Raw genomic sequence first — 16,487 nt, 5'->3', positions numbered from 1 at the left:
GTGGCTCAGTGGATTAAGCCGCTGCCTTCGGCTCAGGTCATGATCTCAGGGTCCTGGGATTGAGCCCCACATCGGGCTCTCTGCTCCGCAGGGAGCCTGCTTCCTCCTCTCTCTCTGCCTGCCTCTCTGCCTACTTGTGATCTCTCTCTCTGTCAAATAAATAAATAAAATCTTTAAAAAAAAAAAAAAAAAACTTACTGACCAGGCCATAGTAATATTTTTTAAGAGCTTGTTAAATCTTTATCAGCCATCTAAAAACTCAAACGCAGATAGACAAAGATCTGATGCAGACACAGCCATGCAGGGCCATGGTCAAGAGATGTCCCTGAGATCTGCCTGGGGCACAAGGGAGGACCTCTCCTCTGTGCTTCCATCTCCCTGAATGCCAGTGCCAGCAGGAGTAAGGAGGGGTGGTTCTTTTTTTGCTTGTGGGAAACAAAGAAAGGAAATCTTCAAAGCTGCAATTGGAAACATTTACTTTATTTATGCAGAATAGCCATTGAGTAAAGAGAATGAAACCCATATTGCTCTTCATAGCAGATTTTTCAAAAGAGTGTACTTGTAAATGTCTCTACAGACTCTCAGAAGTCTTTGAAGTAAGGAGATAGAAGATCCTATTATCCTCACTTCTCATTAAGGCATACCACCTTTCATTGTTTCCAATACATGGTTTTCAGACATGTATTGATGAAAGCCAAACTGCTTTCAGATGAAACAGACATAAACAAAATGTCTATCTCTGTGGGATAAAGCATCATAACAGACTTTTTTAAGGTTTTTTATTTTTTTAAGAAAGTTCAATGTTTGCCTTTAGGTCAATATATATTAATTGCCAGTGTGTTTTTCCATTCTCATATGGTTTTTTTTAGATTTTATTTATTTGAGAGAGAGCATGTAAGCGAGTGGGGAGGGTCAGAGGGAGAAGCAGACTCCCCGCTTAGGGAGTCCGATGTGGGGTTTTTGATCCCAGGACTCCAGGATCATGACTGAGCCCAAGGCAGATGCTTAACCGACTGGGCCACCCAGCACCCCCCCACCCCGCCCCGCTTCTCATATTAAGATACCCATTAATATTATAGACTATTTTTTGTCTCAAATAATGTGGTAACCATATCCCAGGTGCTTCCAAACATTTTTTTTGAAATTCTGTTACCATTTCAATATAATGAAAGTCTGCCCCCGCAAAGTCTCTGACATTTAACATTTCATTTTCTCTGGGGCCATGTCAACAATATAATAAGGAACAAAAGAAATTATAATGTTCATCCCTAGCCCATCATGGGATGAAAAGTATTATCTATTTGAACAGATCTTAAATATAATTTTCCCTCTTAAGGGAAAGCATGCTGCAAAGAGAAGAGTTAAAAGTCACGTTCGCTTAACATTGTAAATAGGAATAAAGGCCACAGGTAAATGAATTTTTTCTGCAGGTAAATTAATCCTGCCTCATTCTTTGGTTCCCAGGTCATAGATCTCTACTGGGGCATCGAGGAAGATGAATGGGACAGCCCAGAGCTCCAGAAGACTCGCATGAAGCTGCTGGAGGATTGTTTGAAAACTTCTGCAGGTCCATGTTTTGTTGTGGGTATAAAAAAACTCATGCTTTATATGAAATTGTGGATGACTGTGAGAATTGTTGATGCGTGATTCTATAGGGACTTTTAATTATTTTGAATGAGGAAAAAAATACTGGCTTTTCTGTGTCTATATAAAACCTTTAAACTGTCTCCTTGCCCTCAACGTGTGAGAATAAAACCTTCAGCCTTCCGTAAGCAGCACTGCAAATTAACGGTGAATAATTTGAAATGGTAATTGAAGGGATGACTGGGGTTTGACGACATCTCCCACAACACCTTGTGATCAGAGAGGATTACTGTGTCAGTCCACAGTGAGCAGCCTGATTTTCCTCACACCGGGTAATGTATTCGATCATAGCCTCTCCATGTCCTGACCCTAGAATTTTTGGCAATTTTTTAACACAGTAACTGAACCATTGTTAAAGTCAACCACCGTATGACGTCAAATCCACCAATAGGAAACAGTGCCCTGAGGGTTGAAAAAATTTGTCTTTGGAGTGATCTTCAGCTACATGTTCATTAAAAGCTACAAATTAACAGATTTTTCAAGTGGAATATTATTTACCAAAGAATACCCACTCTGCTGTCTTAACACAGGGGTAATAAGATAAGTAGATAATTCTGCAGCAGGTAGTTGTATAAAACCATTGCCTGCATTGAGCTTAAGAAAGAACCTTATCCTGAACCCAAATAGATTCTAGCAATTGATAACAAAGTTGCCCCTCTCAACACAGGATGTCTGGAGGCAGAAGGAGGAGCTTAAAGTTACTGGCGAATGCTTCAAGGAAACTCTCCTACAGTTCAAAGCCAGATTTGGTGTATCTACAAGAGTTTGTAATCTTTGTTTGCATATCTGTTAGGCTCCCTGTAGGATCAGGAAGACAGATGCTATCAGATATCTGAGCAGTTGATAGGGAAGTTCTTACTCAGGATAATAAAGTGCATAAAAGCTCTAACATTTTTAGTATCAGTGTATAGGTCATTCACTTGTTTACCTGCTACTTCTTGAATGCTGCCGGGCCAGGAGTGGCTCCTAGTGCTGGGGACAGGGTAGGCTGACCCTTGTGAAATGGTAATTTTGTGCGCCACTTCGGATTTAACCTGAGATTTTTAACTAAAACTCCCTGCTCTTCAGAACTTGCTTGCATTCTTAGTGGGGGTCACAGGGAGAGGGCAGGCAAAAATGAGGGAAAGGGGGAAAATTGTAAGTGCTGTGGAGAAGACTACAAGAAGGAAGGAGAAGAACTCACGGTTCCAGGGAGAGAAGTTGGGATCACGCTTGGCATGCTGAGGGAACAGTGTGGGCAGGAGGGGAGAGGACTAGAGAGGAGGTCCTGTCTTAGGCTTTAGCATCATGAAGTTGGCTGCAGAGAGTTTGCTTTTGGTGACCTGAGAAGCCACAGAGTGTTTTGAGCAGAGGACTGCAGTGATCTGATGTATTCTAAGGCCCACGGTGGCTGTCGAGTGTAGGGTAGAGAGCAGAGCATGGAGCCCCCTGGGAATGCTAATGCAGGAAACCTGGCAAAAACAGGTGGCTTAGGGGGTTGAAGAATGGACATCTAAAAACAGTGACAACACAGAAAGTCCCAAAAACCATGTTCAATATCAGACGATCTAGTAGGGGTAAGGGTTTAAAACTTTTTCCAAGGACAGGTCTTCAGAGGATAGAACTAGGACCAGCGGATGGAAAGTACACGGAGACTGGTTTCAGTGCCGGGTGAAGAAGTTGGAAGATTCGCCATTCACTAGTCTTGGGGTCTCACAGAGCCTTGGGTTCTGACGTTATTTCATAGCCGCATGATATTGGAGGAGTTTCCTTACTACCCTGAGCCTCAGTCTCTTCCTCTGGGAACTGGAGAAGATGATGGAGAAGCTAGTTATCTAGCTCCTGGGGTCGTTCGGAAGATGAGATGAGACTCCAGAGCTCTTTTGTAGGGTCTCACCCACAGCAGTCCATAGTACATGTTCATTGTTACTTGTGGTAATCACTGTTACCTCTCTATGATCTAAATGATCTAAAGATGAAATCTCCCAGCCCAAATTGTAATGAGGGCATCACCAAGAAAGTTGTCCTCAGAGGAGGGAATACAACACAGTCTGGCAGGGGTGCGGGAGAAGAGATTCAGACAGTGGAAGACGAGTCAGACTGGCTTCCATGGTATGCCCTGGGGAGTCACAGCTGTGATGCTCTCCACCCCAGTGTACTGATCCAGCCTCAGAAATTCAGGAATGAGAGAGACATTCTCCCCTCCTTTATCTCCCTGTGGCATGTCCTACCCAAACCAACTAAAATTAGTCATGGCCATTAATTCTTAGAATTTGCTGGTAGGGGAGTGAATAAAGCTGGCACATTTCAGCAGGTTCTGAGAGTAAAGGTTAAGTGATGGAACATCAGGAACAGCTTCGTGAGTGTAAACAAATGATTTATCCCTCCTCCCCCTCCCTGCTTCATGTTGAAACTCACGGCAACCATGATGAAACCCTGTGGATAAGGCTAGGATTATTCACCCCAGTGATCCCAAATCAGGCAAGACTTAACCTCACCACTTATTGGAAATAGTACATCTCTTCCTTCCTTTCCTCCTGTAACTATGGTAACAGCAGGCATCTAGGTGTGGCTTTTGAGCTCCAATTTCCTTGCCCTGCGCTCCCTTGTGGCACTTCTAGAAGTCGTGACGACCCCTGTGGGTTGCAAAATATGGCATATTATTTTCCCTAGTGCTAAAGTCTTTGGCAAGAAAATTCACTATTGCTGAATGACAAAGTTTGTATTTTCAAAGGCTTTACAGGTAGTAACCCTGTTACAGATGAATTCAGGAACCAAACAAAGCTTTCATTTTAAGTACCCAGGGGAACTTGGACTTATATGTTACATGTGTTTGGGTCTCTCCAGTTTCCTTTTCTAAAAGTTGTCCTTTGGGGTATGGCCTGAGGCCCTGGAGTCATGCAGCCCGTACCCGTTCATCCTACACAGCTGTCTGAACACTGGGTTTTGATCACAAGGACGGATTGGAGTAAGGGACCGGTAACTGTGTCCAGTTCCACCCTCCAAGGATTGACTCGGTAGACACGTCCTACATTAGAAGACATCACTTTCTTGTATGAAAGCATCCACTGTGGGAGAAAAACCCAGAAGTTTAATTTCACAACCTGAGTTAAAGCTCTGGTTCTGACAGGGCAGTTAACTAACTGCACCGTGCTTTAAAATGGTAAATAATAACCATAGACAACAGGTAAATATTGAATAAATGCAAAGGTAGTTTGTAGGAACCAAATGTGATAGGAGTTCTTTTCTTAAAGACTACACAGCCATTAGTTATTATTAAGTTGTGATTTAAGTTATTCAAATGAGAATAAAATATTTTTACTCATAATGGACATTTCTGTAATATTGGAAATTTTTCCCTTTGAAAATGATGAGGACAGTCTAAATGTGGAAAAGCACTAGGACTTTATTCACACCATCAGATATTAAAGTCATAAAGGGTTTTTGAGTTCATTCTTAACACATGTTGTAAAATGTAGAGTCTGTATTCATTTGCTAGATATGAATTTTCTGGAATTTACTCAGACCATTAAGCTCCCAAGGAGGGATTTTGACCAGGACTGCTCTTAACAGAAGACGGCTTACAGTTGAGGTCAGAGTCATTATCTGCAGAGAACTGCCTCAGCCCCTCCCCCCTTAAAGTATGAAGGGTTAGCGGAATGTTCCCCACCAACCTGTGCCACCTACTTAGTCCGTAAGAACTCCTTATGAAGGGGCAAAGGAACATTGTCCTTTGGAGAGAGCAGATTTCTCTCAGTCCCGTCTCTTTTCATGATGTGCGTTTATGGAGAGGATGGCTTTTCTTCTTGCCATCCTTCCAAGTACCTCAGAAGAATTGCTTGTGACTTCGAGTATTGACCCTGGACCTTAGGTGAAGTCCTGTCTCTTGGCCAAAGTAGATAAGAACAACTACTCTGCTGGCTTGAAGAACTGGAAGGTTTGAAAAATTTCCTTATAGAATTAAAGGAGCTGCCTCCAAGTATGTAGGAACTGTGGGGGATGCAGACAGTGTCTCACTCCACCCCTCAGTCTGGAGTGGACGACATAGAAATTTACTGAGAAAGGCATTGGTAGGCTGCTCTAGGGGAGTCAGGCCAGGACTGTGTGGGGAGCCAACACAGGGAGTTCCGGTTACTACTGACTGAGACAGGTAAGAGAAGATTCCAGGACCTCACACGCAAGAGGAGGCAGTCCCCATATCTGAGAGTCGGACCAAAGAGAGTGCTGCCTGTGGTAGGTTTGTCAATTCCCAGAAGTCTCAGGGAGCCAAAGCCCATATAGCATCCTCCTCATTGCAGTACCAGATATAAATAGACATAGTCTGTCAGCATTGGATAGAGAAGCAACTGAGACCAAAAGAATGGGACTACTGCCATCATTCTCACCTGAGTATAAATGGACACCAAACCGGACCCCCACGCCCCACCCCTGCATACACCCTCCTGCTACCAGCAACCTGGATGGTATGGGCAGAGAGCAGACCCCCCGCTAGCCTGTCATGGGCAGCTCCTGGCAGCCACACAGAAGACTGTGCACAGAGTGGGAAGAAAGAAACTCGGAAATAGACATTTTCAACCAGGCTAGATTTCAAACCAGAAAGACAAAAACAGAAAGGGTTGGACTGAGGAATCTATCATTACTGAGCAATTTTTAAGTTTCTCCATTAAGCAGAAGAGGAAAGATGAAACGAACAAAGGTTCCTCATTGTTATTGGTAAAAACTAAAACTTTCCATATTTGTACATCCCTGAAGGACACCACTGAATGAAATCTGTAGCACAGAGATCAGTTCTTTTTTACCTGTGTCCCCACTCTCCTTCAGAATGACATTATGCTGCCTTTAATGGTTCAGATTCTGTTTCTTTATTTTTTTTTTAAGTAATTTTCAGATTCTCTGAATTTGAAAGAATGTGTTATTTTAACAGTTTAGCTTTGGAAAATATTTTGTCCACATTCCAGTATATGATCGATTTACCTTTTTAGGTATTCTCAATTAAATACAAACATGAAAAAATATGTCTTGGTTTGTACTCAATAAAATTGTGCAGGGTTTTATGTGATTTAGTTCTCATCTTTGTAAGTATAGGTTTACTAACCTAAATGTACTAAACATAGAAAGATAGTCATTGATCTGAACTGGAAAACCACTTAAATTAATCTAGATTTTTAAGTACTTTCTTTAAAAAATTAAATAAAAATCTAAAACCTTCATTTTTCAAAGAGACTTTTTTTAATTATTATAAAATTAAGCTTGTCCAGTCGATATCAGCTAGCCGCCACAATTCCAAAATAGGTTCCAATTAGGTTCCAACAATAAATTACCCCATCATCACCAAAGGAATGTTAAAGTGGGCCGACCTTGAAAATTACTATTGAAAAGACAGTTATCTTGGTGGTAGAATCTAAGAGAGCCCTCCAGTTCATTTCTCCTAATATATATAGTTTAAGCCACTGTTTCATGGTTCCTGTGGTATGGCATGTTTTGGGTGGTAAAAAGATGTATGGAGAAAAGAAAGTGAATGGGAGAGCAGCCAGTATCTGTATAACTCTTAATTGGTAAGAAAAAAATGTTCATTGAAAACTACAGTCCAACGGACTTCTGCTTCTGAGTAGAATTTCAACAACTTAAACTATAAACATCCTATATTTAGAGAGATCGTAGAGCTAGGAAGACATAGATGATTAGACAAGTTAGTTTCCAGAGAGAAAAACCCTTCCTCGGTGAGCTGGCTTTACAGATGGAGGATCCCCAAAGTCTCAGCAGTGTTCTCTATGAGACACGTGCCCATCTGTGGGCCCCATGGGATGATGGAAAGCTAGGATGGAAAAGCAGAATGAAGTCTTCTTCCACAGTCTTAGTGTTTAGGAGACAAAGTCCACTAAAACCTAACATGAATATTCAAGTCTTGCCCCTGATGCATTTTAACTCAAAGTCAACTGAATCAACCAAAACTACAACCCAGTTGCACCCAGTTCAAATACTGAAGAGACTAAGACGTTAGCCTCTTATCCTGTCACTCTAACGTAAGAAAAGGAACCTATAAATAAGAGTTCTTTTAAATACGATACCCAGGCAAAAATAGACACATAGGTAAATGGAATAGAAGAGGGGGCCCAAAAATAAACCCACACTTATGTGGTCAATTAATCTATGACAAAGGAGCCAAGAATATACAATGGGAAAAGGATAGTCTCTTCGACAAATGGTGCCTGGAAAACTGCAGCACCTTCTTTACACCAGACACAAAAAATCAAAATGGATTAACTCCTAACAACCTAACTCCTAGAAGAAAACACGGGCAGTAATCTCATAGACATTAGCCTCAGCAACATTTTTCTAGATATGTCCCCTCAGGCAAGGGAAACAGAAGCAAAAATAAACTATTGGCACTACACCAAAATAAAAAGGTTTTTTCAGGAAAGGAAACCGTCAACAAAACAGAAAACTCATGGAAAGGGAGATGATATTTGCAAATGATATGTCTGATAAAGGGTTAATATCCAAAGATATATGAAGAACCTACACAACACCAAAAAAGAAAGCTGATTAAAAGGGCAGAAGAAGAGCACCTGGGTGGCTCAGTGGGTTGAGACTCTGCCTTCGGCTCAGGTCATGATCTCAGGGTCCTGGGATCGAGTCCCACATTGGGCTCTCTGCTTAGAAGGGAGCCTGCTCCTCCTCTCTCTCTCTCTCTCTGGCCTCTCTGCCTACTTGTGATCTCTCTCTGTCAAATAAATAAAATCTTTTTTAAAAAAATGGCCAGAAGACATGAGCAGACATATCTCCAAAGATGACACACAGTAATAGAAGTACCATATGATCCAGTAATCCCACTGGGTATTTACCCGAAGAAAACAAAAACACTAGTTCATATATGAATTAGTTTTATACACCTCTGTGGGTTTTTTGCACCATTATTTACAGCACCCAAGGTATAGAAGCAACTCAAGTGTCCTTCCATATGTGAATGGATAAATAATCTGTGGTTTATATACACACACACATACACACACACAATGGTTTATTAGCCATGATAAATGAGATCTTGCCATTTGCAGCAACATAGATGGACCTAGAGGGTATTATACTAAATGAAATAAATCAAAGAAAACAAATGCTGTATGATTTCACTTCTGTAGTTTCAAGTTTTTATTTAAATTCTAGTTCATTAACATATAGTGTAATTTAGTTTCAGGTATAGAATTGAGTATTTCATCACTTACAACACCCAGTGCTTATCACAACATGTGCCCCCCCTTAATCCCCATCACTCATTTAACCCATTTCCCCCACCCACCTCCCCTCCAGCAACCCTCAGTGTGTTCTCTATAGTTAAGAGCCTGTTTTATGGTTTGCCTTTTTCCATGTTCATCTGTTTTGTTTCTTAAATTCCACATATGAGTGAAGTCATGTTGTCTTTCTTTCTCTGGCTTCTGTCACTTCGCATAATACTCTGTAGCTCCATCCATGTCATTACAAATGGCAAGATTTCATTCTTTTTTATGGCTAATATTCCACTGTGTAAAGATATCATAACTTTGGTTTCACTTATTTGTGGAGCATAACAAGTACCATGGAGAACATGGGGAGATGGAGAGGAGAAGGGAGTTGAGGGAAATTGGAAGGGGAGGTGAACCATGAGAGACTGTGGACTCTGAAAAACAACCTGAGGGTCTAGAAGGGGTGGGGGGTGGGAGGTTGGGGGAACAAGGTGGTGGGTATTAGTGAGGGCACGTGTTGCATGGAGCACTGGGTGTGGTGCAAAAACAATGAACACTGTTATGCTGAAAAGAAATTTAAAAAAATTATGACATAGATGAAAGAAATTGAAGATGACATAAATAAGTGGAAATATATTCCATGTTCACAGATTAGAAGAATAAATATGTTAAAATGTAAAAAAAAAAGATATCATAACTTTTTGATCCACTCATCAGTTGGTGGACATTTGGGCTCTTTCCATAATTTGTCTATTATTGATAATACTGCTATAAACATCAGGGTGTGTGTATCCTTTTGAATCAGTATTTTTGTATCCTTTGAGTAAATACCTAGTAGTGCAATTGCTGGGTCGTAGGGTAGCTCTACTTTTAACTTTTTGAAGAACCTCCATACTGTTTCCAGAGTGTCTATACCAGTTTTGCATTCCCACCAAAAGTGTGAGAGGGTTCCCCTTTCTCCGCATCCTTGCCAACATCTGTTGTTCCTATGTTGTTAATTTCAGCCATTTTGACAGGTGTGAGGTGATACCTCATCATAGATTTTATTTGTATTTCCCTGATGATGAATGATATTGAGCATCTTTTCATGTGTCTGTTAGCTATCTGTATGTCTTCTGCCCATTTTTTAACTGGTTACTTGTTTTTTGGGTGTTGAGTTTTATAAGTTCTGTATATATTTTAGATACCAGCCCTTTATCAGATAGGTCATTTGCAAATATCCTTTCTATATGAATTCACTTATATGTGTAATCTAAAAAACAAATTGGACCACACAAACCAGCCAACAAACAAACCAAGGAAACAGACACTTAAATACAGAGAACTGGTGGTTTCTAAGGGGGAGTTGGGTAGGGATATGGGTGAAATAGGTAAAGAGGATTAAGAGCTACAAAATTCCATTTATAAAATAAATAAGTCACAGAAATGAAAAGTTCGCAACAGGGAATATAGTCAACAGTAGTATAAGGGTGTATGGTGAAAGATGGTGGCGACATTTATTGTGGGAGCACTGAGTAATGTATAGAATTGTTGAATTAGTGTTGTACACCTGAAACTAATATGTTAATTATGCTTCAATAAAAAATAATGCCCAGAAAACAATGAAAATTACAAGCCATGCAAAGAATGCCATGCAAAGAAAATATGATTAATAAACAAGAAAAAGTAGGTTCATGGTTCATCTCCCCTTCCAGTTTCCCTCAACTCCCTCTCCTCTCCATCTCCCCATGTCCTCCATGTTATTTGCTATGCTCCACAAATAAGTGAAACCATATGATAATTGACTCTCTCTGCTTGATTTATTTCGCTCAGCATAATCTCTTCCAGTTCCATCCATGTTGCTACAAAAGTTAGGTATTCGTCCTTTCTGATGGAGGCATAATACTCCATAGGGTATATGGACCACATCTTCCTTATCCATTCGTCTGTTGAAGGGCGTCTTGGTTCTTTCCACAGTTTGGCAACCGTGGCCATTCCTGCTATAAACATTGATGTACAGATAGCCCTTCTTTTCACTACATCTGTATCATTGGGGTAAATATCCAGTAGTGCAATTGCAGGATCATAGGGAAGCTGTATTTTTAATTTCTTGAGGAATCTCCACACTGTTCCCTAAAGTGGCTGAACCAACTTGCATTCCCACCAACAGTGTAAGAGGGTTCCCCTTTCTCCACATCCTCTCCAACACATGTTGTTTCCTGTCTTGCTAATTTTGGCCATTCTAACTGGTGTAAGGTGGTATCTCAATGTGGTTTTAATTTGAATGTCCCTGATGGCTAGTGATGATGAACATTTTTTCATGTGTCTGATAGCCATTTGTATGTCTTCATTGGAGAAGTGTCTGTTCATATCTTCTGCCCATTTTTTTATATGACTATCTGTTTTGTGTGTGTTGAGTTTGAGGAGTTCTTTATAGATCCTGGATATCAACCTTTTGTCTGTACTGTCATTTGCAAATATCTTCTCCCATTCTGTGGATTACCTCTTTGTTTTGTTGACTGTTTCCTTTGCTGTGCAGAAGCTTTTGATCTTGATGAAGTCCCAAAAGTTCATTTTTGCTTTTGTTTCCTTTGCCTTTGGAGACATATTTGAAAGAAGTTGCTGTGGCTGATTTCGAAGAGCTTACTGCCTATGTTCTCTAGGATTCTGATGGATTCCTGTCTCACGTTGAGGTCTTTTATCCATTTCGAGTTTATCTTTGTGTACGGTGTAAGAGAATGGTCGAGTTTCATTCTTCTACATAACGCTGTCCAGTTTTCCCAGCATCATTTATTGAAGAGACTGTCCTTTTTCCATTGTATATTTTTTCCTGTTTTGTCGAAGATTATTTCACCATAGAGTTGAGGGTCCATATGTGGACTCTCTACTCTGTTCCACTGGTCTATGTGTCTATTTTTATGCCAGTACCATGCTGTCTTGGTGATCACAGCTTTGTAGTAAAGCTTGAAATCAGGTAACATGATGCCGCCAGTTTTGTTTTTGTTTTTCAACATTTCCTTAGCAATTCGGGTCTCTTCTGATTCCATACAAATTTTAGGATTATTTGGTCCAGCTCTTTGAAAAATACCAGTGGAATTTTGATCAGAATGGCATTAAAAGTACAGATTGCTCTAGGCAGTACAGACATTTTAACAATGTTTATTCTTCTGATCCAAGAACATAGAATGCTCTTCCATCTTTTTATGTCTTCTCCAATTTCTTTCATGAGTGTTCTGTAGTTCCTCAAGTACAGATCCTTTACCTCTTTGGTTAGGTTTATTCCCAGGTATCTTATGGTTCTTGGTGCTATAGTAAATGGAATCGATTCTCTAATTTCCCTTTCTGTATTTTCAACATTGTTACTGTATAAGAAAGCCACTGATTTCTGTACATTGACTTTGTATCCTGCCACGTTACTGAATTGCTCTATGAGTTCTAGTAGTTTGGGGGTGGAGTGTTCTGGGTTTTCCATAAAGAATCATGTCATCTGCGAAGAGAGAGAGTTTGACTTCTTCATTGCCAATTTGGATACCTTTTATTTCTCTTTGTTGTCTGATTGCTGTTGCTAGGACTTCTAATACTATGTTGAACAAGAGTGGTGAGAGTGGGCATCCTTGTCGTGTTCCTGATCTCAATGGGAAGGCTGTGAGCTTTTTCCCATTGAGGATGATATTTGCTGTGGGTCTTTCATAGATAGATTTTATGAAGTTCAGGAATGTTCCCTCTATCCCTATACTTTGAAGCGTTTTAATCAGGAACGGATGCTGGATTTTGTCAAATGCTTTTTCCGCATCAATTTAGAGGACCATGTGGTTCTTCTCTCTTCTCTTATTGATTTGTTCTATCACATTGATTGATTTGCGAAAGTTGACCCATCCTTGTAACCCAGGGATGAATCCCATCTGGTCTTGGTGGATAAACTTTTTAATGTGCTATTGGATCCTGTTTGCTAGGATCTTGTTGAGAATCTTTGCATCCACATTCATCAGTGATATTGGTCTGAAATTCTCCTTTTTGGTAGAGTCTTTGCCTGGTTTGGGGATCAGGGTAATGCTGGCTTCATAAAAAGAGTCTGGAAGTTTTCCTTTTGCTTCAATTTTTTGAAACCGCTTCAGGAGAATAGGTGTTATTTCTTCTTTGAAAGTTTGGTAGAATTCCCCAGGGAATCCGTCAGGTCCTGGGCTCTTGTTTTTTGGAAGGTTTTTGATCCCTGCTTCAATCTCGTAACTAGATATCGGTCTATTCAGGTTGTCAATTTCTTCCTGGTTCAATTTTGGGAGTTTATAGTTTTCCAGGAACGCATCCATTTCATCTAGGTTGCTTAGCTTATTGGCATATAACTGTTGATAACAACTTCTGATGATTGTTTCTACTTCCTTGGTGTTAGTTGTGATCTCTCCCTTTTCATTCATAATTTTATTAATTTGGGCTTTCTCTCTTTTGGATTAGTGTGGCCAATGGTTTATCACTCTTATTGATTCTTTCAAAAAACCAGCTTTAGTTTCATTAATATGTTCTACTGTATCTCTGGTTTCTACCTCACTGATCTCTGCTCTAATCTTGATTATTTCCTTTCTTATGTGTGGAGTGGTTTGATTTGTTGCTGGTTCTCTAGCTCTTTAAGGTGTAGAGACAGCTGGTGTATTCTGGATTTTTCAATTTTTTTTGAGGGAGGCTTGGATAGCTATGTATTTCCCCCTTAGAAACACCTTTGCTGTATCCCATAGGTTTTGGACCGAAGTGTCTTCATTCTCATTGCTTTTCATGAATTGTTTAAGTTCTTCTTTGATTTCCTGGTTGATACAAGCATTCTTAAGCCAGGTGGTCTTTAGCTTCCAGGTGTTTGAGTTCCTTCCAAACGTTTACTTGTGATTGAGCTCCCGTTTCAAAGCATTGTGATCTGAGAATATGCAGGGAATAATGTCAGTCTTTTGGTATCGGTTGAGTCCTGCTTTGTGACCCAGTATGTGGTCTGTTCTGGAGAAGGTTCCATGTGCACTTGAGAAGAATGAGTATTCTGTTGTTGTAGGGTGGAATGTTCTGTATATATCTATGAGGTCCGTCTGGTCCAATGCGTCATTCAATGCTCTTGTTTCTTTCTTGATTTTCTGCTTCGGTGATCTATTACTGAGAGAGGTGTGTTAAGATCTCCTTCTATTAACGTATTCATATCAATATGACTCTTTATCTTGATTTAATAGTTTTCTTACGGAATTGGCTGTTCCCATATTGGCGGCATAGATATTTACAATTGTTAGATCATCTTGGTGGATAGTCCCTTTAAGAATTATGTAGTGTCCTTCTGTCTCTCTGACTACAGTCTTTAGTTTAAAATCAAAATTATCTGATATGAGAATCGCTACCCTGGCCTTCTTTTGAGGCCCATTGGCATGAAAGATGCTTCTCCATCCCTTCACTTTCAGTCTGGGTGTATCTTTCAAAATGGGTCTCTTGTAGACAACATATGGATGGGTCCTGTTGTTTTATCTAATCTGCAACCCTGTGTCATTTTATGGGCGCATTTAGGCCATTCACATTGAGAATGATTATTGATAGATACGTTTTTATTGACATCGTGTTACCTTTGAAGTCTTTCTCTCTGTAGATTGTCTCTATATTTCTGTTCAATGATATTTTTAGGATTCTTTTTCTCTTTTATAGAATCCCCCTTAATATTTCCTGCAGTGTCGGCGTGGTGGTTGCATAGTCTTTTAAGCCTTGAAGGTCTTGGAAACTCTTTATCTCTCCATCCATTTTGAATGTCAGTCTTGCTGGATAAAGTATTCTTGGCTGCATGTTCTTCTCATTTAGTGCCCTGAATATATCTTGCCAGCCCTTTCTGGCTTTCCAGGTCTCTGTGGACAGGTCTGACATTATTCTGATGGGCTTTCCTCTGAACGTAAGGAGCTTCTTTGTCCTAGCTGCTTTCAAGAGGGTCTGCCTACAATTATAATTCTTCATTCTTACTATTAGGTGTCTCGAGGACTTTCGAGAATCTATAATCTTGGGGGGAGACCGTTCTGCCTCTAGTACATGAACGCTGGTTCCATTCATGAGATTGGGAATTTTTTCATGTAGAACTTGTTCCACTATTATCTTCTAGTCTTCTTTCTTTCTCCTCCCCTTTAGGGATTCCAATAATTCTGACGTTGGAACGTTTCATGGCATCATTTATTTCCCTGATTCTGTTTTCATGGCTTCCAAGCTGTTTGTTCCAGGCTTCCTCCTAATCCTTTCTATCTGTTTGTCCTCCAGATCACTAATTCTATCTTCTGTCTCAGTTACCCTAGCTTTTAGAAAATTTAGATTAAATTGGAACTCATTGAGAGCATTGTGAACATCATCCCTGGTGGCTTTCAGTTCTGCCCTAATCAATTCTGTTTGGTCATCCATGGCTTACTCCAACCTAGCTATTGCCTGGATAATTGTTAGCCTGAATTCCCTTTCTGACATATTGTCTATGTCAATAGCCATTAGCTCTGTTGTAGAATGCCCATCCTCTGTATTTTTCTTCTGTTGGGCATTCCTCCTCCTAGTCATTTTGGTGAGAGATGACTGATCGGATGTAGCTGGATGTATCAACTGTAGTGCAGTCCATTTGATAGAATTCTACCCCCACTAGAACTTTTTTAAAAATTAGAGTGAGTCCTCTCAGACCCTCCTGGTGCCTCACCAACTTAGTGATTTTTTTTTAAGATGTTATTTCTTTATTTGATAGAGAAAGAGCACAAGTAGGCAGAGCAGCAGGGAGAGGGAGAAGCAGGCTTTCTGCTGAGCAGGGAACCTGACACAGGGCTCGATCCCAGAATCCTGGGATCATGACCTGAGCCAAAGGCAGCTGCTTAACCAACTGAGCCACCCAGGTGCCCTAGGCAACTTAGTTTATGTACTACTCTAAACCCTTTGTTGTCATTTCAATAATCTTCACAGAGTCTTCACCAGGAGAAGATTCCATCTCAGGAAACCACCTTTTTTGCTCATCCATAAGAAGCAGCTCGTCATCTGTTTAAGTTTTATCATGAGCTTGAAGCGCTTCAATCATATCTTCTGCAGGCTCTCCCTCAGTTCTCTTGTTCTCTCTACCACATCTGCATTACTTCCTCCACTGAAGCCTTGAACCCCTCAAAGTCACCCATGAGGATTGGAATCCACTTCTTCCAAAATCCTGTTAGGATCCTTTTGTTTATATGCATCAATTTCATTTTCCCATGAATCACAAATGTTCTTCATGGCACCTAGAACCACGAATCCTTTCCAGACAGCTTTCAGTTTATCAGATCCACCAGAAGAATCCCTGTCTATGGCACCTACAGCTTTATAAAATGCATTTCTTTCATAAGACTTGCAAATTGAAATGACACCTTGCTCCATGGGCTGCAGAATGGTTGTGTTAGCAGACATGAAAATCATGTTGATCTTGTCCATCTCCATCAGGGCTCTTAGGTGACCAGGTGCTTGGTCAGTGAACAGTAAGATTTTCAAAGGAATCTTGCTGAGCAGTAGGTCTTAACAGTGTGCTAATTCAGTAAACCATGTTGTTAACTGATGGGCTGTCACTCAGGCTTTGTTGTTCCATTTACAGAGCACAGGCAGAGTAGATCTAACATAATCCTTGAGGGCCCTAGGATTTTTGAAATGGTACATGAGCACTGGCTTCAACTGAAA

The 16,487-nt window shown here is 40.4% G+C and overlaps 1 protein-coding gene across 1 annotated transcript in view; it reads left to right on the top strand.

The window, feature by feature from the left end:
- NWD2 (NACHT and WD repeat domain containing 2) overlaps window positions 1–16,487 on the top strand; it is a 187,163-nt gene that overhangs the window by 92,462 nt on the left and 78,214 nt on the right. The window contains exon 3 of the mRNA XM_045998572.1: window positions 1,465–1,581. Coding sequence (XP_045854528.1) covers window positions 1,465–1,581 — 117 coding nt within the window. The remainder of the gene's footprint in view (window positions 1–1,464; window positions 1,582–16,487) is intronic.

Source organism: Meles meles, chromosome 2 (assembly GCF_922984935.1).
Source record: "Meles meles chromosome 2, mMelMel3.1 paternal haplotype, whole genome shotgun sequence".
In the NCBI taxonomy this organism is placed as follows: domain Eukaryota; kingdom Metazoa; phylum Chordata; class Mammalia; order Carnivora; family Mustelidae; genus Meles; species Meles meles.
Note: the sequence above shows the minus strand (reverse complement) of the source record. Positions and strands in the feature narration are given on the sequence as shown.